General features: G+C 49.3%; 2 protein-coding genes across 8 annotated transcripts in view; both read left to right on the top strand.

Annotated features, from left to right (window-relative positions):
- Positions 1-1,731: 1,731 nt before the first annotated feature.
- On the top strand, positions 1,732-7,465 carry spint2 (serine peptidase inhibitor, Kunitz type, 2). Of its 3 annotated transcripts, none has more exons than XM_056439354.1 (8): positions 1,732-1,828; positions 2,128-2,151; positions 2,394-2,555; positions 2,653-2,715; positions 3,024-3,191; positions 3,312-3,356; positions 5,663-5,771; positions 6,831-7,465. In XM_056439354.1, the coding sequence occupies exons 1-8, from the start codon at positions 1,747-1,749 to the stop codon at positions 6,892-6,894; spliced, it is 717 nt and encodes a 238-aa protein (XP_056295329.1). In that variant the 5' UTR covers positions 1,732-1,746; the 3' UTR covers positions 6,895-7,465. The 3 variants fall into 3 exon arrangements, with proteins under 3 accessions (XP_056295329.1, XP_056295328.1, XP_056295330.1); XM_056439353.1 differs by having other exon boundaries at positions 2,635-2,715; XM_056439355.1 differs by lacking the exon at positions 2,653-2,715.
- A 2,566-nt stretch (positions 7,466-10,031) lies between these two features.
- The window catches only part of atg16l1 (ATG16 autophagy related 16-like 1 (S. cerevisiae)), an 18,721-nt gene continuing 10,993 nt past the window's right edge, over positions 10,032-17,759 (top strand). For 4 of the 5 annotated variants that reach the window (XM_056439199.1, XM_056439198.1, XM_056439196.1 and 1 more), the window contains exons 1-5: positions 10,032-10,116; positions 11,079-11,190; positions 12,142-12,235; positions 15,194-15,299; positions 15,404-15,477. In XM_056439199.1, the coding sequence (XP_056295174.1) occupies positions 10,084-10,116; positions 11,079-11,190; positions 12,142-12,235; positions 15,194-15,299; positions 15,404-15,477 (419 nt within the window). In that variant the 5' untranslated portion in view covers positions 10,032-10,083. The other variant, XM_056439197.1, reaches the window with a different exon arrangement.

Below are 17,759 nucleotides of genomic sequence, written 5' to 3'. Positions count from 1 at the left end.
GTCTCTGGGCCCCCGTCTTTCCCCCGGCCCCCCCCTTTTGCCCCTCTACCTGTTCCCCCCCGCCCTTTTTCCCCCCGGGCCCCCCCTCCCCCCCCCTTTCTTAAACCCCGTCTACCCCCTTCCCCCTCTACCTGTCTCGGTTCAGGGCTTCAGGTCCGACCAGTCGCTCCACTTCCTCTGAAGGGTTTCAGCATGAACTCATTTATTGTAGCTTTATTTTGAAAGGTACAGGAAGTGAGACTCCAGGTCACCTCTTCATCGTCACAAGGACATTTTGAATGGTTCCTTAGATAGACGGACCCCTTTAGACCCACAACTCTAAAACAGTGGTACTATTATTATTATTATGTAAGTGTTGACATTCTGAAAATAGATGAATATTGAATAGTTAGGATCATGAAGTTAAATGATCACATTTCATGGCAGTTCATCCCCTTTTTTTTGAAGTGACAGACACAAGTCTCCTTTCAATCTGGTCCAGGATCAGTGTCCATGTGGACTCTGTTAGTCTCCTTCAGCTGGTCCACAATGCAAGAGTACACCCAAAGCCCAAAGTCACTAGTGTCACCTCATGTATGAGTCTACTTAGAAGAGGAGGAGCTTGAGACTTGAAGGCTCTGGCTCCTCCTACTTTAGACTCTAGGGACCACAAGTAGCCCTGCATGTAGTGAGGCAATATGGTACTACAAGCTCTCTAGTGGGGTAACATGGTACTACAAGCTCTCTAGTGGGGCAATATGGTACTACAAGCTCTCTAGTGGGGTAATATGGTACTACAAGCTCTCTAGTGGGGAAATAAGGTACTACAAGCTCTCTAGTGGGGTAACATGGTACTACAAGCTCTCTAGTGGGGTAATATGGTACTACAAGCCCTCTAGTGGGGTAACATGGTACTACAGGCTCTCACTAGCACCCCCCCCCCCCCCTGTCGGTCGATCGCCTTGACTTGGTCACATAACCTCCAGGAACCACTTCACCAGATCACTGATCAGTGTGTGATGGTCCACGGTGTGGGTGTGTACCTCTGAGTGTGGTGTCAGGTTGATGTGGTCTGACCGGTTCTGCAAACTCTGATCCTGAATTCAAACACCTGAACACACCTTTACTGGAGATTCCTTTTGTTCCGAACTTGTTGTGTCCGTCTTTTGAAACCGACTGGGAGTGATCACCTTCAGCCAACAGCACTCCCTGGTGTTGGAGTGAGACAGAGGGTCAGGTCTTTGTGGACCTTAAGGGTTCAACAAGGTGGACTAGGGGGACCTCGGTACCCCGTAGCCAGAATCAGCCGTACATAAAATATCATATATGATAAGATCGCATATAGTTATTAAAATATGTTCTCTGTTTAGGAAAGTTCAGAACATTTAACTGTAGTGTTGGTGGTAACACCGACTGTAGTAACGACTGTAGTGCCGACTGTAACGACAGTAGTCGGGTGGTAACGACGGAAGTGCCGACTAACGACGGTAGTGTCGGTGGTATCGACTAGTGCCGACTGTAACGACGGTAGTGTCGGTGGTATCGACTGTCGTAACAATGGTAGTCAGGTGGTAACGACGGAAGTGCCGACTGTAACGACGGTAGTGTCGGTGGTATCGACTGTCGTGCCGACTGTAACGACGGAAGTGCCGACTGTAACGACGGTAGTCGGTGGTATCGTCTGTAGTGCCGACGGTAGTGTCGGTGGTATCGACTGTCGTGCCGACTGTAACGACGGTTGTGTCGGTGGTATCGACTGTAGCACTGATGAACCTGCTTATGATTCTCTGTCTAGTGTCTCAGGATGTTGAACCTGCTTCTACAGAGTTGACCCCTGCTCCTGAGGAAGGTAATTTGTGTACTATGTTGTGTGTTGTTGTGTAATATGTCTTGGTGTGTAGTATGTTGTGGTGTGTGTTGTCGTGTAATATATTGTCGTGTTTGTTGTGTAACATGTTGTGTTGTGTAATATGTTGTTGTGTAATATATTGTCGTGTTTGTTGTTGTGTTGTGTAATATGTTGTGTAATATGTCTTGGTGTGTAGTATGTTGTGGTGCGTGTTGTGTAATATATTGTCGTGTTTGTTGTTGTGTTGTGTAGTATGTTGTGGTGTGTTGCCGTGTGTAACTTCTTCTTCTCTCCTACAGAAGCGTCTGCTGCTGACTTCACCGGTACGTTTCCACTGACGTGAGCTCATCAGGGGTCATCAGGGGTCATGCTCCCCCAGCAGCAGAGAGTTGAGTCCCAGTGAGAGCATCAGGACTCGCGTGAGGATGTTTTCATGAGTGACATTCATGAAGCAGCTGCGTTCTCTTTCTAGAGAACTAACTGGCCAGTCCACCAAGCAGAGATTCATTCGTAACGTCATGTTCTGTCAGCTCTAGAAATGACGAGCTGTGGTTTGTCCCGTCAGAGCGCTGTGGGGCGGAGCCTCAGGTGGGCCCCTGCAGAGCGGCGTTTGAGCACTGGTTCTACAACGGGAAGACCGGCAGCTGTCAATCATTCATCTACGGAGGCTGCAGGGGAAACCAGAACAACTACGTCAGCAAGGAGAGCTGCATGGCGACATGTACAGGTGAGCAACACACCTGTTAGTACCTGTACAGGTCATCAACACACCTGTTCTTAAGAGTCTAGTGGCTTTACCCAATCAGGTGTCACTTCTCCTGCAGTCGGAGGGCTTTCCTCCACCAACAAAGTTTCTGCTGATGATGAAGTTTCAACAGAATACAAAGGTATATCTATAAGGTGATCAATCTCTGTATCTACCATCCATCCATCCATGTATCCATCCATCCATCTATCGGTCCATCCATCCATCCATCCATGTATCTATCCATCCATCCATCCACGTATCTATCCATGTATCTATCTATCCATGTATCCATCCATCCATCCATCTATCTATCCATGTATCTATCTATCCATCTATCCATCCATCCATGTATCTTTCTATCCATCCATGTGTCTATCCATCCATCCATGTATCTTTCTATCCATCCATGTGTCTATCCATCCATCCATGTATCTATCTATCCATTAGAGGGCTGCATGGCGACCTCTGACCCTGGTCCGTGCCGGGCGGCCTTTCCCATGTTCTACTATGACCCAAACACCGCTGCCTGTCAGTTATTCATTTATGGAGGTTGTCGTGGAAACCAGAACCGCTACAGCACCATGGACGATTGTTTGAACCGCTGCAGACGCGACGGTAAAGACACTCACCCCGTGTCTAAATGTATATCTATATAAGTGTGTGCGCATATATATATTTATATATATTTTATTATTTATTTATATGTATATAATAATGTCTGTGTTCTTCCTCCAGGTTCATTTGAACATCATGAAAAAGTTCGTGAGCATTGGACTGCAGGTCAGTTTATTTTACTTCTATAATGACACCTTTGTATAAGATTATTACCCTTCTATAATGATACATCATTTAGCAGGCACTTGTATCCATTGCGAGTTACCCCAGTAGTGAGAGGAAGAGGAGGGGACCCAGGACGGAGCCTTGAGGGACCCCATAGTGAGAGGAAGAGGAGGGGACCCAGGACGGAGCCATGAGGGACCCCAGTAGTGAGAGGAAGAGGAGGGGACCCAGGACGGAGCCTTGAGGGACCCCATAGTGAGAGGAAGAGGAGGGGACCCAGGACGGAGCCTTGAGGGACCCCAGTAGTGAGAGGAAGAGGAGGGGACCCAGGACGGAGCCTTGAGGGACCCCAGTAGTGAGAGGAAGAGGAGGGACCCAGGACGGAGCCTTGAGGGACCCCATAGTGAGAGGAAGAGGAGGGGACCCAGGACGGAGCCTTGAGGGACTCCATAGTAAGAGGAGGGGACCCAGGACGGAGCCTTGAGGAACCCCAGTAGTGAGAGGAAGAGGAGAGGACCCAGGACGGAGCCTTGAGGGACCCCAGTAGTGAGAGGAAGAGGAGAGGACCCAGGACGGAGCCTTGAGGGACCCCATAGTGAGAGGAAGAGGAGGGGACCCAGGACGGAGCCTTGAGGGACCCCATAGTGAGAGGAAGAGGAGGGGCCTTGAGGGACCCCATAGTGAGAGGAAGAGGAGGGGACCCAGGACGGAGCCTTGAGGGACCCCATAGTGAGAGGAAGAGGAGGGGACCCAGGACGGAGCCTTGAGGGACCCCATAGTGAGAGGAAGAGGAGGGGACCCAGGACGGAGCCTTGAGGGACCCCATAGTGAGAGGAAGAGGAGGGGACCCAGGACGGAGCCTTGAGGAACCCCATAGTGAGAGGAAGAGGAGGGGACCCAGGACGGTGCCTTGAGGGACCCCATAGTGAGAGGAAGAGGAGGGGACCCAGGACGGAGCCTTGAGGGACCCCATAGTGAGAGGAAGAGGAGGGGACCCAGGACGGAGCCTTGAGGGACCCCATAGTGAGAGGAAGAGGAGGGGACCCAGGACTGAGCCTTGAGGGACCCCATAGTGAGAGGAAGAGGAGGGGACCCAGGACTGAGCCTTGAGGGACCCCACAGTGAGAGGAAGAGGAGGGGACCCAGAACGGAGCCTTGAGGGACCCCACAGTGAGAGGAAGAGGAGGGGACCCAGGACGGAGCCTTGAGGGACCCCATAGTGAGAGGAAGAGGAGGGGACCCAGATCCTCTCCAAGTTACCCTGAGAAGAGGGAGAGAGCAGAGCCTGAGGTACCAGAGAGAGGCTGCTCTAGCAGAGTGAAGGATAAGGACAGAGGAGAGAGGATGCTCTAGTAAAGTGAAGGATAAGGACAGAGGAGAGAGAGGATGCTCTAGCAGAGTGAAGGACAGAGGAGAGAGAGGATGCTCTAGCAGAGTGAATGATAAGGACATAGGAGAGAGAGGATGCTCTAGCAGAGTGAAGGATAAGGACAGAGGAGAGAGGATGCTCTAGCAGAGTGAAGGACAGAGGAGATAGGCTGCTCTAGCAGAGTGAAGGTTAAGGACAGAGGAGAGAGGATGCTCTAGCAGAGTGAAGGACAGAGGAGAGAGAGGCTGCTCTAGCAGAGTGAAGGATAAGGACAGAGGAGAGAGAGGCTGCTCTAGCAGAGTGAAGGATAAGGACAGAGGAGAGAGGATGCTCTAGCAGAGTGAAGGACAGATGAGAGAGAGGATGCTCGAGCATAGTGAAGGACAGATGAGAGAGAGGATGCTCTAGCAGAGCGAAGGACAAGGAGAGAGGATGCTCTAGCAGAGTGAAGGATAAGGAGAGAGGATGCTCTAGCAGAGTGAAGGACAAGGAGAGAGAGGCTGCTCTAGCAGAGTGAAGGATAAGGACAGAGGAGAGAGAGGATGCTCTAGCAGAGTGAAGGACAAGGAGAGAGGATGCTCTAGCAGAGTGAAGGATAAGGACAGAGGAGAGAGGATGCTCTAGCAGAGTGAAGGACAGAGGAGAGAGGATGCTCTAGCAGAGTGAAGGATAAGGACAGAGGAGAGAGGATGCTCTAGCAGAGTGAAGCTGCTCAGCAAGGAGGCCAGTCTCTGTCAAGTGGCCTTGACTCCAGACTGGTGAGGGTCAAGGAGGTCGTTGCTGTGGAGACAGAGAGACACTCGGTTACAGAAAGCTCGCTCCAGAGTTTTGGAAAGGAAGAAGAGAGGCGTGTCTGTGGTAGAGAGACAGGTCAGAGGGGGCTGTAGATGGAGAGGTCAGAAGTGTCCAGCCTTGTGTTGACTCAGTCTTCCTCCAGCGGTCTTCCTCTTCGTCACTCTGGCAGCCATCTCTGCTCTGCTGCTGCTGACGCTCGTCTTCATCACGCTGAGACGCCACAGTCGGTCCCGCCGCCCGTCTTCCATCAGGTGACTTCCTTAGGAACAGACTGCACATGGGGTGGGGGTCAGAGGGTTAGGGGTTAGAGGGTTAGAGTCAGGGGGTCAGGCGGTTAGAGTCAGGGGGTTAGAGGGTTAGAGTCAGGGGGTTAGAGTCGGGGGTTAGAGGTCAGGGGTCAGGGGTTAGAGGTCAGGGGTGGGTTTAGGTCAGGGGTTAGAGGGTCAGGGTTTAGAGGGTCAGGGGGTTAGAGTCAGGAGGTTAGGGTTAGAGTCAGGGGGTTAGAGGATAGGGGTTAGAGGGTCAGGGGTGGGGGTTAGAGGGTCAGGGGTGGGGTTAGAGGTCAGGGGTTAGAGGTCAGGGGTGGGGTTAGAGGGTCAGGGGGTGGGGGTTTTAGGGTCAGGGGGTTAGAGGGTCAGGGGTTAGAGGGGGTCAGGGGTTAGAGGTTGGGGTAGGTCAGGGGGTTTGAGGGTCAGGGGGTTAGGGGTTAGAGGGTCAGGCGGATAGAGGGTCAGGGGGTGGGGGTTAGAGGGTTAGGGGGTTTTAGGGTCAGGGGGTGGGGGTTAGAGGGTTAGGGTCAGGGGGTTTGAGGGTCAGGGGGTTAGAGTCAGGGGTTAGGGGTTAGGGTTAGAGGTTAGGGGTTAGGGGTTAGAGGTTAGGGTTAGAGATTAGGGGTTAGAGGTTAGGGTTAGAGGTTAGGGGTTAGAGGTTAGGGGTTAGGGGTTTTAGGTCAGGGGGTTAGAGGGTCAGGGGGTTAGAGGGGGTGAGGGTCAGGGGGTTAGAGGGTCAGGGGGTTAGAGGGGGTGGGGGTTAGAGGGTTAGGGTTAGGAGGTCAGGGGGTTAGAGGGTTAGGGGGTTAGAGGGTCAGGGGGTTAGAGGGTTAGAGGGTCAGGGGGTTAGGGTCTCTGTTTGATCTGAACCGTGATGTCAGAACCCAGCTGGAGAACAAGGGAAGGACACTAACTAGATGTGTCCTTCCTAACCCTTCTTGGAGACATTGTCAATTAACTCCTTGTCAATGGGTCTCTACTGGAGGAGGGGATGATTGATTGGTTGATTGATGTATTGGTGATATGTGTCTCTTCCCTCAGTGATAAGGAGGAGTTGCTTCCAGATCCAGACGAGCAGTCCTCTCTGGCCGTCCCAGAGGCCTGAGTAGAGGGACCACTACAGGGGGTCTGGACCACTTGAGCTCCTGGTTTGATTTTAAACCACCGTCTATAATCTAGATTATTTAATTTCAGAACTCTTGATAATGGAGGTTTTTTTGTTTTTAAACTTTACTTCTGTAGTGTGAACATTAATTAAATAATTTAGGAAAAAGAAAATGAAATGATGATTTAAATGACATTAAATAAGTAATTTATTAAGTAAACCCTCCAATTCCTTTGCATGTTTCTATAATGTCTTCTGGTAATGATCGTAAATCAATATAAAGTCCTCACTTTGATTGTGGCGACTTGAGATCCTCACTTTGAATCAAAACAATCCGATGGGTTCACGAGGTCAGCGTGAACACCCAGTGGTTCTCTTCCTCTTCAAATCATTGCTGTAGTTCCTGATCGTAGAAGTAAATCGTTGTCATGTTCTTCTTGAGAAAGGCAGTTTGCCAGCGATGTGTTTCCATAATAATAGTTTCTCTGGTACGTCTGGGTTTAGTATCGTGTGGTGATGCAATAAGAAGTCTCTAAACACCTGTTGGCTCAATAAACCTTCTACACACCCAGTTGCTCGTCGTTGCTCCTCACATCCACACGCTTCTGTCTGCTCGGAGGGGTCACGCCAAGGTCACGCCAAGGTCACGTTTGACACGACCTCGTAAGTTCAAATAGTTAGTTTTAGTTTTTGTGGTTGGTGCATGCCACCAACGTAACTCTCCTCCAATCACAGCAGCTGTGATGAAGTCACTCAGAAACAGCTGGAGGGAAGTGTAAGGACCAAGTGTACACTATGGATACATTATTTAAGGACCAAGTGTACACTATGGATACATTGTTCTGTAAGGACCAAGTGTACACTATGGATACATTGTTCTATAAGGACCAAGTGTACACTATGGATACATTGTTCTGTAAGGACCAAGTGTACACTATGGATACATTGTTCTAAAAGGACCAAGTGTACACTATGGATACATTGTTCTATAAGGACCAAGTGTACACTATGGATACATTGTTCTGTAAGGACCAAGTGTACACTATGGATACATTGTTCTATAAGGACCAAGTGTACACTATGGATACATTGTTCTATAAGGACCAAGTGTACACTATGGATACATTGTTCTAAAAGGACCAAGTGTACACTATGGATACATTGTTCTGTAAGGACCAAGTGTACACTATGGATACATTGTTCTATAAGGACCAAGTGTACACTATGGATACATTGTTCTATAAGGACCAAGTGTACACTATGGAAACATTGTTCTATAAGGACCAAGTGTACACTATGGATACATTGTTCTATAAGGACCAAGTGTACACTATGGATACATTGTTCTAAAAGGACCAAGTGTACACTATGGATACATTGTTCTAAAAGGATCAAGTGTACACTGGATACATTGTGTAAGGACTAAGTGTACACTATGGATACATTGTTCTATAAGGACCAAGTCTACACTATGGATACATTGTTCTATAAGGACCAAGTGTACACTATGGATACATTGTTCTAAAAGGACCAAGTGTACACTATGGATACATTGTTCTAAAAGGACCAAGTGTATACTATGGATACATTGTTCTATAAGGACCAAGTCTACACTATGGATACATTGTTCTATAAGGACCAAGTGTACACTATGGAAACATTGTTCTATAAGGACCAAGTCTACACTATGGATACATTGTTCTATAAGGACCAAGTGTACACTATGGATACATTGTTCTATAAGGACCAAGTGTACACTATGGATACATTGTTCTATAAGGACCAAGTGTACACTATGGATACATTGTTCTATAAGGACCAAGTGTACACTATGGATACATTGTTCTAAAAGGACCAAGTGTACACTATGGATACATTGTTCTATAAGGACCAAGTGTACACTATGGATACATTGTTCTATAAGGACCAAGTGTACACTATGGATACATTGTTCTATAAGGACCAAGTGTACACTATGGATACATTGTTCTATAAGGACCAAGTGTACACTATGGATACATTGTTCTATAAGGACCAAGTGTACACTATGGATACATTGTTCTATAAGGACCAAGTCTACACTATGGATACATTGTTCTATAAGGACCAAGTGTACACTATGGATACATTGTTCTATAAGGACCAAGTGTACACTATGGATACATTGTTCTAAAAGGACCAAGTGTACACTATGGATACATTGTTCTATAAGGACCAAGTGTACACTATGGATACATTGTTTAAGGACCAAGTGTACACTATGGATACACTATGGATACATTGTTTAAGGACCAAGTGTACACTATAGATACATTGTGGAAGGACCATGTGTACACTATGGATACATTGTGGAAGGACCAAGTGTACACTATGGATACATTGTTTAAGGACCAAGTGTACACTATGGATACATTGTTTAAGGACCAAGTGTACACTATGGATACACTATGGATACATTGTTTAAGGACCAAGTGTACACTATGGATACACTATGGATACATTGTTTAAGGACCAAGTGTACACTATGGATACACTATGGATACATTGTTTAAGGACCAAGTGTACACTATGGATACATTGTTTAAGGACCAAGTGTACACTATGGATACATTGTTTAAGGACCAAGTGTACACTATGGATACATTGTTTAAGGACCAAGTGTACACTATGGATACATTGTTTAAGGACCAAGTGTACACTATGGATACATTGTTTAAGGACCAAGTGTACACTATGGATACATTGTTTAAGGACCAAGTGTACACTATAGATACATTGTGGAAGGACCAAGTGTACACTATGGATACATTGTGGAAGGACCAAGTGTACACTATGGATACATTGTGGAAGGACCAAGTGTACACTATGGATACATTGTTTAAGGACCAAGTGTACACTATAGATACATTGTTCTATAAGGACTAGGTGTACATTATGGATACACTATGGATACATTGTTAACACCGACACTACGAACACACACTATCACGACTTTGGGCAAGTCCATGAGGTCTAGGAAAGGTGGTGAGGAGACCACAAAGGAAGCACGAAGCTACAAGTTGCAACAGGACTTTCTCCCACGTGCTCCTGGACTTTGGGCAAGGCAACGTCATCGTCGCGCGACCATCCCGGGAGTATGTGGAGGAGCCAAAATGGCACCGAGTTGGAGGGAGGCAACTGAAGACGCTGATGTCGGTTGAGAAAAGGAGAACCCGGAGCACCGTGAGTCTGTTGTACCGTCGAGCTTCCACGAGGAAAGGAGCCACCGTTAGACCGTAGAAGAAGAAAGGAGCAACCGTTAGAGCGTAGAAGAAGAAAGGAGCCACCGTTAGACCGTAGAAGAAGAAAGGAGCCACAGTTAGACTGTAGAAGAAGAAGGGAGCAACAGTTTGACCGTAGAAGAAGAAAGGAGCAACCGTTAGACCGTAGAAGAAGAAAGGAGGCACGGTTAGAGCGTAGAAGAATAAATTAGCTAGTTAGACGTAGAAGAAAAAGAAGCTAACGCAGTTAAACAAGAAGAAAAAGAAGCTAAAGAAGTTAAACCGTAGAAGAAGAAGATCGCAGTTAATTGGTGTAAGTTTAAATGTTTTCTTTTTAACGAAGGTCTGCAGCAAGTAGCTAACTGGACATGCTAACATGTCGAGTCACGGGGACCCGTTCCATGGTCCGAGGGGAACCCGGACCCACCGGGACCGGGTCTCAGACCGACGTGTTGATGCTGGTTTCCTCAAGAGGACTGCGCCTTTCGCGGGTTAGCTACACATGCTAACAGGCAATATCGGCTCAACACGTGACTACGCCGATTGACGTAATCTGCGCGTTAATTCAAATTCGACAAGCGAGTCGCCTGAGTTAATAATGACGTCACGTTATCGTGAGTGCTGGTGCCGGACTCCCCGTATTAACGGTTTACTGATAAACTTCGTGTCCACACGGGTTCCGTAACCACCGACGTCATCACATGGCGACTTCTGTTGCCATCGATTCATACGCAATGGTTTAGTTTCGTGATTAAATACAGAATATACACTTTATACAAAAAACAATGAAGTAAAGATTACATCCAACCCAGATCTGTATTCTGTCATACGTACTTCTACTATAGTTACAGTAGAATACTTTTATCACAATATACAGTATAAGTACTTATACCACGCTATAAATACAGTTCCTGTGTGTCTCAGGCGGTGATGGCGGAGCGGCGGCTGCAGTGTTCATGGAAGAGACACGTCTCAGAGCAGCTGAAGATCAGAGACCGAGTCCAGAGACACGCCTTCGAGGAGATCGTCCTCCAGTGTGAGTCAGTGTGGACAGACAGGTTCAAGACCCGTCTGTCTGTGTGGGCAGACAGGTTCAAGACCCGTCTGTCTCAGTGTGGACAGACAGGCTCAAGACCCGTCTGTCTCAGTGTGGGCAGACAGGCTCAAGACCCGTCTGTCTCAGTGTGGGCAGACAGGTTCAAGACCCGTCTGTCTCAGTGTGGACAGACAGGTTCAAGACCCGTCTGTCTCAGTGTGGACAGACAGGTTCAAGACCCGTCTGTCTCAGTGTGGGCAGACAGGCTCAAGACCCGTCTGTCTCAGTGTGGACAGACAGGCTCAAGACCCGTCTGTCTCAGTGTGGGCAGACAGGCTCAAGACCCGTCTGTCTCAGTGTGGGCAGACAGGTTCAAGACCCGTCTGTCTCAGTGTGGACAGACAGGCTCAAGACCCGTCTGTCTCAGTGTGGGCAGACAGGTTCAAGACCCGTCTGTCTCAGTGTGGACAGACAGGCTCAAGACCCGTCTGTCTCAGTGTGGACAGACAGGCTCAAGACCCGTCTTTCTCAGTGTGGACAGACGGGTTCAAGACCCGTCTGTCTGTGTGGGCAGACAGGCTCAAGACCCGTCTGTCTCAGTGTGGGCAGACAGGCTCAAGACCCGTCTGTCTGTGTGGGCAGACAGGCTCAAGACCCGTCTGTCTCTGTGTGGGCAGACGGGTTCAAGACCCGTCTGTCTCAGTGTGGACAGACGGGTTCAAGACCCGTCTGTCTCAGTGTGGGCAGACAGGTTCAAGACCCGTCTGTCTGTGTGGGCAGACAGGCTCAAGACCCGTCTGTCTCTGTGGGCAGACGGGTTCAAGACCCGTCTGTCTCAGTGTGGACAGACGGGTTCAAGACCCGTCTGTCTCAGTGTGGACAGACGGGTTCAAGACCCGTCTGTCTCAGTGTGGGCAGACAGGCTCAAGACCCGTCTCTCTTTCTGTTTAGATAACCGGCTGCTGGAGAAGTCCGACCTGCAGACGGTTCTGTCGGAACGATACCAGACAGACAAGTATGAGGTCCAGAGAGGACACGAGTCCAGGTGAGTCCTCAGGTCTCCTGTGACGTGTCCCCTTGTCTCCTGTGACGTGTCTCCTTGTCTCCTGTGACGTGTCTCCTTGTCTCCTGTGACGTGTCTCCTTGTCTCCTGTGACGTGTCCCCTTGTCTCCTGTGACGTGTCTCCTGTGACGTGTCCCCTTGTCTCCTGTGACTTGTCTCCTGTGACGTGTCCCCTTGTCTCCTGTGACGTGTCTCCTGTGACGTGTCCCCTTGTCTCCTGTGACGTGTCTCCTTGTCTCCTGTGAAGTGTCTCCTGTGACGTGTCCCCTTGTCTCCTGGGACGTGTCTCCTTGTCTCCTGTGACGTGTCTCCTTGTCTCCTGTGACGTGTCCCCTTGTCTCCTGTGACGTGTCTCCTGTGACGTGTCCCCTTGTCTCCTGTGACGTGTCCCCTTGTCTCCTGTGACGTGTCCCCTTGTCTCCTGTGACGTGTCCCCTTGTCTCCTGTGACGTGTCTCCTGTGACGTGTCCCCTTGTCTCCTGTGACGTGTCCCCTTGTCTCCTGTGACGTGTCTCCTGTGAAGTGTCTCCTGTGACGTGTCCCCTTGTCTCCTGTGACGTGTCTCCTTGTCTCCTGTGACGTGTCTCCTTGTCTCCTGTGACGTGTCCCCTTGTCTCCTGTGACGTGTCCCCTTGTCTCCTGTGACTTGTCTCCTGGGACGTGTCTCCTGTGACGTGTCTCCTTGTCTCCTGTGACGTGTCCCCTTGTCTCCTGTGACGTGTCCCCTTGTCTCCTGTGACGTGTCCCCTTGTCTCCTGGGACGTGTCTCCTTGTCTCCTGTGACGTGTCTCCTGTGACGTGTCTCCTTGTCTCCTGTGACGTGTCCCCTTGTCTCCTGTGACGTGTCCCCTTGTCTCCTGTGACGTGTCTCCTTGTCTCCTGTGAAGTGTCTCCTGTGACGTGTCCCCTTGTCTCCTGGGACGTGTCTCCTTGTCTCCTGTGACGTGTCTCCTGTGACGTCTCCTTGTCTCCTGTGACGTGTCTCCTTGTCTCCTGTGACGTGTCCCCTTGTCTCCTGTGACGTGTCCCCTTGTCTCCTGTGACGTGTCTCCTTGTCTCCTGTGAAGTGTCTCCTGTGACGTGTCCCCTTGTCTCCTGTGACGTGTCTCCTTGTCTCCTGTGACGTGTCTCCTTGTCTCCTGTGACGTGTCTCCTTGTCTCCTGTGACTTGTCTCCTTGTCTCCTGTGACGTGTCTCCTGTGACGTGTCTCCTTGTCTCCTGTGACGTGTCCCCTTGTCTCCTGTGACGTGTCTCCTGTGACGTGTCTCCTGTGACGTGTCCCCTTGTCTCCTGTGACGTGTCTCCTGTGACGTGTCTCCTGTGACGTGTCCCCTTGTCTCCTGTGACGTGTCTCCTTGTCTCCTGTGAAGTGTCTCCTGTGACGTGTACCCTTGTCTCCTGGGACGTGTCTCCTTGTCTCCTGTGACGTGTCCCCTTGTCTCCTGTGACGTGTCTCCTTGTCTCCTGTGACGTGTCCCCTTGTCTCCTGTGACGTGTCCCCTTGTCTCCTGTGACGTGTCTCCTGTGACGTGTCCCCTTGTCTCCTGTGACGTGTCCCCTTGTCTCCTGTGACGTGTCTCCTTGTCTCCTGTGACTTGTCTCCTGTGACGTGTCTCCTTGTCTCCTGTGACTTGTCTCCTGTGACGTGTCTCCTGTGACGTGTCTCCTTGTCTCCTGTGACGTGTCTCCTTGTCTCCTGTGACGTGTCCCCTTGTCTCCTGTGACGTGTCTCCTGTGACGTGTCTCCTTGTCTCCTGTGACGTGTCCCCTTGTCTCCTGTGACGTGTCTCCTTGTCTCCTGTGACGTGTCTCCTGTGACGTGTCTCCTTGTCTCCTGTGACGTGTCTCCTTGTCTCCTGTGACGTGTCTCCTTGTCTCCTGTGACGTCTCCTTGTCGCCTGTGACGTGTCCCCTTGTCTCCTGTGACGTGTCCCCTTGTCTCCTGTGACTTGTCTCCTGTGACGTGTCCCCTTGTCTCCTGTGACGTGTCCCCTTGTCTCCTGTGACGTGTCCCCTTGTCTCCTGTGACGTGTCTCCTTGTCTCCTGTGAAGTGTCTCCTGTGACGTGTCCCCTTGTCTCCTGTGACGTGTCTCCTTGTCTCCTGTGACGTGTCTCCTTGTCTCCTGGGACGTGTCTCCTTGTCTCCTGTGACGTGTCTCCTTGTCTCCTGTGACGTGTCCCCTTGTCTCCTGTGACGTGTCCCCTTGTCTCCTGTGACGTGTCTCCTTGTCTCCTGTGACGTGTCCCCTTGTCTCCTGTGACGTGTCTCCTTGTCTCCTGTGAAGTGTCTCCTGTGACGTGTCTCCTTGTCTCATGTGACGTGTCTCCTTGTCTCCTGTGACTTGTCTCCTGTGACGTGTCTCCTTGTCTCCTGTGACGTGTCTCCTTGTCTCCTGTGACGTGTCTCCTTGTCTCCTGTGATGTCTCCTTGTCTCCTGTGACGTGTCTCCTTGTCTCCTGTGACGTGTCTCCTGTGATGTGTCTCCTTGTCTCCTGTGACGTGTCTCCTGTGACGTGTCTCCTTGTCTCCTGTGACGTGTCCCCTTGTCTCCTGTGACTTGTCTCCTGTGACGTGTCTCCTGTGATGTCTCCTTGTCTCCTGTGATGTCACCTTGTCTCCTATGACATGTCTCCTGTGACGTGTCTCCTTGTCTCCTGTGACTTGTCTCCTGTGACGTGTCTCCTTGTCTCCTGTGATGTCACCTTGTCTCCTATGACGTGTCTCCTGTGACGTGTCTCCTTGTCTCCTGTGACTTGTCTCCTGTGACGTGTCTCCTTGTCTCCTGTGACGTGTCTCCTGTGGTGTCTCCTTGTCTCCTGTGACGTGTCTCCTGTGGTGTCTCCTTGTCTCCTGTGACGTGTCTCCTGTGGTGTCTCCTTGTCTCCTGTGACGTGTCTCCTGTGGTGTCTCCTGTGACTTGTCTCCTTGTCTCCTCAGCTCGGGGACAGACGGCGGCCGCAGTGCCGTCCTGCAGCAGGAGACGTCTCAGATGAGAATCAAACACCAGGAGGAGCTGACGGAGCTGCACAAGAAACGAGGAGAGGTGGGTTATCTCACACAGGAAGTGATGTCATCAACATGGCCGACACTGTTGATCTGGCGAGTGGCGGTGACGCAGGACGTCTTCATGTCGCGTGTGTCCTGCAGCTCGCGCAGAACGTCATCGACCTGAACAACCAGATTCAACAGAAGGACAAGGAGATCCAGAGCAACACGGCCAGGTAAGCACACACACACCTATGGAATACACACACACACCTATGTAACCTGTGGCTCAATTTCAAGATTTAATTTCTAATGTCTAAAATGTTGTCTCCAGGTTCGGCTATGGAGCTGAAGTCGTGTGTGAAAAAACACAAAATCAAATAGTTGAAGTTAAGGGCTTTTACTGAACATAAAAATAAATCAAGTAAACATATGTATAATTAAAGCTGCAAGCAGCGATGAACGGGTCCTCTCCCTGCTTCGCACGTCGGGGGTGCCGGCCGGACGCCGGCCCCCTCGGCCGAGAGCGCATGCACGGCGTTCGGGCGTTTGACCGTTTGTCACGCGACACTGATTTTACTTTGCTAGTAGGGCTGCAACTAACGATTATTTTGATAATCGATTAATCGGTTAATTATTTTATCGATTAATCGGATAAAAAAACTTTAATTTTCAACCCTTTATTCAAAATAGGGTCCATACGGTCATGGAAAACCTGGAAAAGTCATGGAATTTTTAAATGGCTATTAGCAGGCCTAGAAAAGTAATTGAAAAAAATAAAATCCCAAAATATTTGGAAAAGTAATGCAAATTTGTTTTATTCAAATTTTTATTTACACAGTATATATACGGTATGCTTTGGAATTCTCATTGTTAGTTTAAATACTACATCTTCTCACTTTGTCACGTATAGACAGTTTTCACAACATGTTTAATCATAGAAATGTGGTTTAAAGTCATGGAAAGGTCCTGGAGACCCACTGGTCAGCATGTGGATGAACCTGTTCACTGGTCAGCATGTGGATGAACTGTCACAAACAGACTGACAGCTTTCCTCTCCTGAGCAGTGGCCCCGCCCCCTGAACAATATCAGAGACGCGTTACGATTTATTATTTTTTTCACCTGGCCCGCTGCCGTTGAGATTGCAGTGAGACGCGGAAAAAATGTGAAGTGGTGCTCTATGCAATAAAACATCTTTGATGGGACGTGTCGCGTCTCGGCCAATCAGCGTTCAGATGTCCACAGCGTTTGGGAAGTTAGGTTAGCTTGAATGTTAGCCCGCTACATCTGCTGCTGACACGCTGCACGGTGTAGCGATACTAACAAAGTACCCGTACGCTAAAAACGATGTGATTTAGCATATTTTTAGTATCGATACTTCATTAAAAGAGCGATCAGAGCGCACGCGCTGCTCCGCTCCGCTAAATGGTGTCTGCGCGCGCAGCGCACACAGCGAGTGGGGGCGTGGCTTATCTCCGTTGCCTTTCTCCGTGGAAAAATATTTTCCGCTGTCCGCCACGGAATAAATAACCACGTATACGTTATACTCTTGTGGAAATGCCACACACGTCGTGACATGTAGCGCCCTGGTGTCTGGGTTCATAACGTCACCCGTAGGCGCACACAGCTCCGTAAATGTCTCCGACTACGTAAATAACTTCCGCATCCAGCGCCACGTGAGCAGCAGCAGCCAATTAGATTCATCAACAGAGGAGCAGCTCAGCGCTGATTGGCTCTCACAACGCAGCGTTCCGTCGCTCCGCTCTTGTTTCCCCTGCGCCGCTCTGCGCTCAACTCAACTTTGTTTATACTCCGTGACTTATTGAGCGCTGTAATAATCGCGCGACACAACGAATCGATAATGAAATTCGTTGCCAACTATTTTAATAATCGATTTTATCGATTTGTTGTTGCAGCCCTATTTGCTAGTCGGTGGCGCTTTGACTCTGAGTGAAAAAAGGCTTGTTGATATCCTCAGGCCGTGAATTCTACGAAGCATGAGAAGTTTGGAGCAGATTTGAGCGAGTCCAGGGTTGCCAGCAGGGGGCGCTGTGACAATTTGAACATATACATGCATCATGTGTATCCACGTGAAGTCTAGACCTTGTCATGTAAATTACATGTGAATGTGATTCAAGGTGTCGCTACGAGCTCCACAGGGAAGCATCATCAAGGTCTTAGGTCTATTCTGGTATATTTTGAGAGGGATCTGAATAATCTGCGAGGAGCAGTGTATAAAAGTAAAAAATATGTAACTTCCTAGTGCCACTAGTTGGCACTACGACCAGAATCAAAAATTAGCATATGGATGTCTTCAGGGACAGTATGTCATGAGGTATGAGAAATATGGAGCCGATTACATCATGTATGGCCGAGTTACAACAACGTCAATGTTCATGGCGAATGGCGTTTCTTTGGCGGTCCGGCAAACGCACAAAGTTTAATATTTCTGAAATCTTTCAAGGCATTTTCAAGACAAAGGTCTCAAGACAATACTGGCCAAGTTTTTAAATGAAT

This window comes from Pseudoliparis swirei, chromosome 19 (genome assembly GCF_029220125.1).
Source record: "Pseudoliparis swirei isolate HS2019 ecotype Mariana Trench chromosome 19, NWPU_hadal_v1, whole genome shotgun sequence".
Lineage (NCBI taxonomy): Eukaryota > Metazoa > Chordata > Actinopteri > Perciformes > Liparidae > Pseudoliparis > Pseudoliparis swirei.
This window is presented reverse-complemented; position numbering and strand designations above follow the sequence as displayed.